The sequence below is a fragment of the Mesoplodon mirus genome (genome assembly GCF_964341445.2).
Source record: "Mesoplodon mirus genome assembly, chromosome: 2".
NCBI lineage: Eukaryota > Metazoa > Chordata > Mammalia > Artiodactyla > Ziphiidae > Mesoplodon > Mesoplodon mirus.
The window spans coordinates 216560811-216568767 of NC_138977.1; the positions used below are offsets into that span (position 1 = coordinate 216560811).

The following is a 7957-nucleotide window of genomic DNA, read 5'->3' on the forward strand; positions in this document are numbered from 1 at the left end:
CTTTTTAAAGATATATATGTCATCCTCTTTCATACCCAATTTATTTCTGAGAGTGGGTTTGTAAGTTGATTGTGTGAAAGTAGAATTTCAATTTTCTAATTATGCCTTCCTTCAGTCCAGGCCACCAGTAGACAGGTAGGAACTTTCATAGGTGTGTAAGGCTGAACTTGAGAGATCTACTGAGAAGGAGGTAAAAGAGAGGGGGGGTCCTACCAGCATCTCCATTACTCCAAATCCTGGGTTGGGTGGCATCTCCTTTTACCACATATTTTCTATTATCTTCCTCATCCCCACACCAAAAGGGGTTGTTCGTAAGGGTAACATATGAAAATGAAAAAAAAAATCTGCGTAATGATATCAAAGATACAAATGAATTTTGGAAATGATTAATATTATATATGGCTCATATAATAAGCAAAATTACTTCAATGTTTGGTACCTTTGCAAATAGGCACATTTATATCAGAATATAACACTTAAAATAATCAACTGATTTCTACCATAAAGATTTCCCTTGTATTTACTTAGAAGCTTTAATAACTACAGTGTGTGCCGAGAATTCACAAAACAGGGGATCTCTATTAGCTTGAAGGCTACATAATCAATGCTGTAGAGGCACTTCTGTTAGTGAATAAATGATGAAGTTATACCAGAAAAGATGCAGAGTCAACAGAAATATTCAACAAAATACATAGCTAAGAATGATCCTGGAATTAAATGGGGATTTTCACATCTTATAAATGTTAAAAAAAAAGAGAGAGATGATATGGGTTGGTTACATACACATAATTTTTGACTAGTATTTTCCAGAAGCTTTGGAACTGAGATCTTGTTACACTTGTCCACTTTGAGTTCATTCCTGTTGATAACACAGAGTACTGCAAAGTAAATGTGCATTATTTTCTCAATATACACTGGATAACAATTCTTATTACTCTGCTAAATGATGATTATCCTAAATAATGTTACACAAACACTCCCACAAGTATTTAAGGATACATTTATGAAAGTGTTTCTAATTATGAATATTTAAGAACTCATACATCCATCAGTGGGAGGAAGGTTATAAAATATGGCATCTCCATACACTGGCATTAAAAAGAATAAAGTTGATTAGTATGTATTAATGAGAAATGTCTGTATTTTCTAAGTAATAAAGCAAACTACAGACCAGTACGTGTGATCCTATCTTTTTGCTAAACACACACATGCATGCGTGTGCACAGGTGTATGTGTGCTTGCAAACTCTGAAAGGATATATGCCAAACTTTGAACACTGGTTACACCGAGGGTTTCTGGAGAAAGACGATGGGAGAGGAGACTGATGTTTTACATTTTTGTAATGTTTGAGTTTTTTATTTAATCAACATAGCCTACTCTCATAATTTAAAAGTATCTATACATATTTGGTAAAATAAAAAATACGTATGTAAATACACATATTTTTCTGTGTATCTTTTAGAGAGGTTAGAAGTATTTTAACATCATCATGTGCTTTACCTTCTTATAAATCTAAGGACCATCAATGTGACTTCTGTGACCAACTTAACTGGATGACCTTTTCACTGAAGAGGCAACAGCATTGATTTACTACTTCATATAAATGCATTTAGAGTCTCTCAGTAGCAGGTGTATATTAACTTTTGTGCTGTTTCCATTACATGCTGTTCACAAAACCACTCTATCTTCAAATGTTCAGAAAGAAAATCCCATGCTGTTGACTTTAGAAAAAAATTCAGCAGGATTTTAGAAAAAAATTTTTTCCTTGTGATGAGAACTCTTAGGATTTAGTCTCTTAACAACTTTCATATGTAACATACAGCAGTGTTCATTATATTTGTCATGTTGTACATTATATCCATGGTGTTTATTTATCTTATAATTGGAATTTTATACTTTTTGACTGCCTTCATCCAGTTCCTCCTCCCCACAACCCCTGCCTCTGGTAACCACAAATTTGATCTCTTTTTTTATGAGTTTGTTTGTTTTTGAAGTATAATTAACCTGCAGTACTTTATTATTTCCTGTGATTTGATATTTCTGTATCAAAATGATCACCATGATAAGTCTAGTTATACTATGTCACCATACAAAGATATTACATAGTAATTGACTATTTTCTCCACACTCTACATTCCATACCTGTGATGCATTTATTTTGCAACTGGAAGTTTGTACCTCTAAATCTCCTTCACCTATTTCTTTCCTTCCACCATCGCCCTCCTGTCTGTCAACTACCTCCATGCCTATAACTCTGTTTCTGTTTTGTCATGTTTGCTCATTTGTTTTGTTTTTTTAGATTCCACATATAAGTGAAATCATACAATATTTGTCTTATTCTGTCTGACATATTTCACTTAGCATAATACCCTCTGGGTCCATCCATGTTGTTGCAAATGGCAAGATTTCATTTTTTTATGGCTGAATATATATATATATATATACACACACACACACACACACACACACACACACACACGCTACAATTTCTTTATCCATTCATCTATTGATGGGCACTTAGGTTGCTTCCATATCTTAGCTATTGTAAATAATACTGCAATAAATATAGGGGTGCATCTATCTTTTCTAATTAGTGTTTTCATTTTCTTAAGATAAATACCCAGGAGTGCAAGTTTGGAATCATATGGCAGTTCTATTTTTAATTTTTTGAAAAATTCTCTACTGTTTTCCAGTGGCTGTACCAATTTACATTTCCACCAACAGTGCATAAGCGTTCACTTTTGTCCACATCCTAGCCAACACTGTTACTTGTTGTCTTTTAGCCATTCTGACAGGTTTGAGGTGATAGCCCGTTGTGGCTTTGATTTGCATTTCCATGGTGATTAGTGATGTTGAGCACCTTCTCATGTGCCTGTTGGCCATCTGTATGTCTTCTTTGGAAAAAAAATGTCTGTTCAGATCTTTGCCTGTTTTTTAATCAAGTTTGTTTTTTTGATGTTGAGTTGTATGAGTTCTTTGTACATTCTTTATAGTTACATTTTCTTTTTTTTTTTTTTTAAGAATCTAGGCCAGTTGTTTTGTAAATGTCCTTCAATTTAGATTTATTTGTTCCTTTGAGATTAGATTCAGGTTAAATAATTTTGGGCAAGAATAATATATAAGTAATATTGTGTCCTCAGAGCATTGTATCAGAAGGTATATAATGTCAGTTTGTTTCATTTTCAGTTATGTTAGGTTTGATCCCTTAGATAAGATTGTGTCTGTCAGATTTCTTCAGTGAGAAAATATTCTTTTCCATGGATATTTACTAAGTGATACAGGGGATGACTCTGAGACCTTTTGCATAGCCTTTTTCCCAATAACTTTTCATGCAATCATTTTAGTGTCCACTAATGATTCTTCCCTGAGTCAGCTATTACATTGGTGGTTGCAAAGTGGCAACTTTCTAATAATGGAATTCCCTCTTCTTTTATTAGCTAGTAAAATTCTGGGGGAAAAAAGACAGAAGTTCCCCTTCCTCTTACCCCATCCTTTTAATTTCTCCTTTTTAAGATTTTCTATGGATTCATGGATTTCTTTGTTATTTCATGTGTTATAATACATTATTGTCACTATTTCTGATGCTCAGATTGTCCCAGATTTGGCTAGAGGCAGTCGCTTGAACTAAATTTTTGTGTCTTTTGACATTTTCCCATCAGTTTTTGGTCACTTTCCTTCCTTCTTGTGCAACAAAATATTCTAGGCTCACCTTGTATATTATAATACCTACCTCAGCCCTGGGACCAATTATTTCAAGGAGTCTTGGTGTCTTTTAGTTGGTACTGGTTTTAGAAGCTAAGATTAGCATGCTAGATGTGCTCGTTACTACTGGGTGTCATTGCTTCTGAATACTTTAAACGGACAGAAATAAAAATACCATTTTTTTAAATCATGATTTTTTTTATACTGATCCCTTCCATTCAAATCCAAAATGACAGGTTTTTTTTTTTTCCTCTTCCCTCCATTTTCTATGTATATCTTCCTTCTTCTAGTGAAAACTCTGGTTCTTAACAACATCAATGTAATTATCCATTTCTTACAATCTTGTAAAATAATTTTAGAATTACTAGCTGTGTACCTTCACTAACAACAAAAGTAGTAAATAAAATTTAAGATTCCTTTATAATTCTTATTGCCTTATAACATATCCCACTGAGGGTTATAGACTACTGTGTTTGAAAATTACTTGAATTAATTCTTTTTTTTAATCTGTGATTATAAATTTGAAAAACAGGTTTATTTGTTTCTGTTTGTGTTTAACTCAACTGTTATTTTGTGTTAAACTTTATGGTCTTTTCCTCAACTTTATTTATTTAATTTTATTTGTCAAATATGTAAATAATCATCAAGATTCAAAAGTCAGAAGTATATAAGAAAGATATACCCAGATGAGTTTCATTTCATTCCATATCTATTCCACCCCATTTTCACTCACTGCTGTAGGTGACCATTTTCACTAGTTGCTGGTTTATCCCTTCTGTGTTTCTTTTCATCTTTATCTTCATTCTTTTTATACTGTATAATACTCCATTATATGGATGTGCTATAGTTTATTCAACCAGTCTCATAAGAGTGGACACAGGTTGTTTACTATATTTTGTGATTACAAATAATAATGCAACAATAACTTTGTGCATATGTTGTTTGTTTTTATAGGGTGTATTACTGATGTGGAATGGCAAAGTCAAAAAGAAAATATAAATGTAGTTTTGTTATATACTGCCAAATTCTCCTCCTTTGAAGTTTAACCATTTTAAATTCCCCCATCAATGTCTGAGTACACCTGTTTATCCACAACCTTATGAAGAAAGTGTGTTATCAAGTTTTTGGAGTTTTACCAATCTGATAGATGAGAAATTATATACCTGTGTAGTAAATTTTCAAGTCTTTATTATGAGTGAAATTGACCATATTTTTATCATGAGTAATATTAAGCACTTTTCAAATGTTTAGGGATGATTTTTGTACTTTTTTCTGTGAAGTGACTGTTTATGACTTTCCCCCATTTTTTAATCAGAGTTTTGGTCTTTTTTCCCCTTGATTATAAAGTCCCTTTACATATTAGAGAGATTACACTTTTATCTGTGATGTATGTGGCAAGTATTTTCTCTCAGATTGTCATCTTTTGACTTTACTCATGTGTTTTGCTATGCGATTTTTTAAATGTAATTGAATTGAATACTCATTTTTCATTTATATTTTGAGCCATAGTGAGAAAGTTCTTGGCCACAACCAGCTTATAAAGGAATTTCCCTATTCTTTCACTTTGTCCTTAGATAGTTTCATTTTTTACACTTAAATCTTTGATCCAGTTAGAGTATGTTTTGGTGTATGCTACGAGATACAGAGCCAATTTTAGCTTTGACAGTCCATTTATAGCCACATAGCACATAGCTATCCGGTTTTTCTAACACAGCTTATTAAAAAGTCAGTCTTTTACAGTGGTTTGAGGAAGCTCCTTTCGCATATGCTAAACGTCCACCTGTCCCTTTTAAGCTATTTCTGTCTTCTGTGTTCCACTGCTCTATTTATATGCCACTACTGCACTCTTTTAATTATAAAGGATTAATGGTATGATTTAATATCTCATAGGGCTAGTCACCTTTCTTTGTTTTCTCTTTTTTCAGGGCTTTCTTGGAAAAAAAAAATTCAAGGGTTTTTCTAGAATGTTCTTTTACTTTTTTTCATATGAACTTTAGAATCAAATTCGCCTAGCACCAGGGGAAAAAAGTGTTAGTATTTTTATTAGGATCAAATTAAGTTTTATTTAACTGGGGATAGTTAACATTTTTATGATGTCCTATCCATGAAAAAGTCATGTTAATTATTGCTGGTGACAATGAAGGCTACTTATTTTTGTTTGCTAATTTTGTGTCTTGTCACCCTACTGAATTATTTTATTGTTTGAGTTGGTTTTATCACTGATTCATGGGTTTCCCAAGTATGTTTTCAAATTACCTGAAAAACGAGATAGCTTTATTTCTTCTTTCAAATTCTTGTTCCTCCAGTTATCTTTCCTAGACTAATTTTAATGGCTGGTTCCTTACAGAATTATAGAGAATTAAAATATCTTTCCAAATTCTTTAGTGTTAACTTGAAATTCTGATAATAGAAGCTGCAAATCTGGCACTATTCATGTAATAAAGAATTATTATAAAAGTTTACTAATGAACTAATTAATAGAGTGAATTTTTCCTTTAAAACAGACTTAAAAAAGAATTAGAACTTTATAAGGAAGATGACATGCAAAGTGTTTATGATGCTCTCCAAACAGAAGTAGAATTTTTGCAGTTGGTAAGCCATAATTGATTGTTTAACTTTTGTTCAGCACTTTTTTTTACTTACTGGTAAGAATGATTTTACTGGAATACATCTCATTGAATTAGTATTGTGCCCTTTACATGGATTTGCACTAGATACAAAAAAACAAAACAGGGCTTCCCTGGTGGCGCAGTGGTTAAGAATCTGCCTGCCAATGCAGGGGACACGGGTTTGAGCCCTGGTCTGGGAAGATTCCCCCATTCCGCGGAGCAACTAAGCCCGTGCACCACAACTACTGAGCCTGCGCTCTAGAGCCTGCGAGCCACAACTACTGAGCCCACGTGCCAAAACTACTAAAGCTCGTGCACTTAGAGCCCATGCTCTGCAACAAGAGAAGCCACAGCAATGAGAAGCTCGCTCACCGCAAGGAAGAGTAGCCCCTGCTCGCCACAACTAGAGAAAGCCCATGCGCAGCAACAAAGACCCAATGCAGCCAAAAAAACACCAAAAGAGCAACAACAAACAAAACTAAGGTCATGATATAAATCTGTGAAATGTTTTGAGTCTTGGAGAATTAGATGCTGCATAAGGCAAGTTATATCAATATATAAAGAGAATATGTACAATTTCAAACTAAGTTAAAAAAAATTCAAACCTGACCTCACAATATCCCCTTGACTGAAACTGTTATTAGAGGATTAATGCACTGAAGAAGTTTAACTATCATAATGCTTAAAAGCTTTTTGTTTTTGATGGGCATAGATTATACTTTGATTATATTTGATCCTAAAACTTTCTTATTACAAATTTTTATGATTTCCAGAACTTTGGATTCAATTATTGGAAACTTATTTTCAGATTGTGTGGGAGCACTTCAGATTGCTTTTAACCTCTTACTTCGGTTGTTTATAAAATGAACACAGTATTTATCATGCTCTATTTTAATAGAAGACATACATAGCTAGCTTTAAAGTATGTTAAAATACAGTTTTAATTTAATACACTACATTTTCTTCCATATTTATTTTCTGGAAATATTTTCTTATTTAAGATTATCCAATAGGTATGTTAGGATTTATATTTTATAGGATTTATATATTTATAAAAACTTTCAATAGTAAAATTTAGAAATGCCCAGAGTTACTGTTGTGTGAAATTTACATGAATTTTATGTAATTCTTTTATTAAGAATTTCATTTCTCTCATGAATAATGGTATGTTTTCATTTCAGACATTGGCACAGAAAGATCTTCAGGAAACAGATAACTTGTAGAGAAGTGATCAGCTATCAAAGATATGATCAAGCATCTTAATATCAAATCTTTGTGGTAGATACATGAATGATATCCATTTCTCGTGGAAAACGTGAGGTTTAAAATGTTCAAAGTTGTTCATATCTAGAATTGATATATTAGCACTTAAAAAAATAATTTTTTGGTCTTGTTACCTGCTGAAACTTAAGGGTTTTTATGTGGTTTGATTTTATTTCTAAAGGAAGAAAAAAGGAGAAACAGATATTGTGTTCTCAGGCTCCTTATTCCCCGCCCCGACCCTTAAGCTGATCTGTGCTTTCTGATGTTCATTCATTGTTGCAGTTTACCTCAGATCCAATCAAGTGTAGGAGGAAAAGCTCAGATTATTGACCCAATTTTGTCAGTGCCATTTGCACCAACAAAGATGCTTACTTTCATTTTAA

At 32.9% G+C, this 7957-nt stretch overlaps 1 protein-coding gene across 1 annotated transcript in view; it reads left to right on the plus strand.

The window, feature by feature from the left end:
• CCDC172 (coiled-coil domain containing 172) overlaps positions 1-7534 on the plus strand; it is a gene marked incomplete at its 3' end in the record, with an annotated part of 47147 nt that extends 39613 nt beyond the window's left edge. Inside the window, exons 7-8 of the mRNA XM_082641709.1 lie at positions 6207-6294; positions 7493-7534. Of these exons, the coding sequence (XP_082497835.1) occupies positions 6207-6294; positions 7493-7534 (130 nt within the window). The remainder of the gene's footprint in view (positions 1-6206; positions 6295-7492) is intronic.
• Positions 7535-7957: the final 423 nt, after the last annotated feature.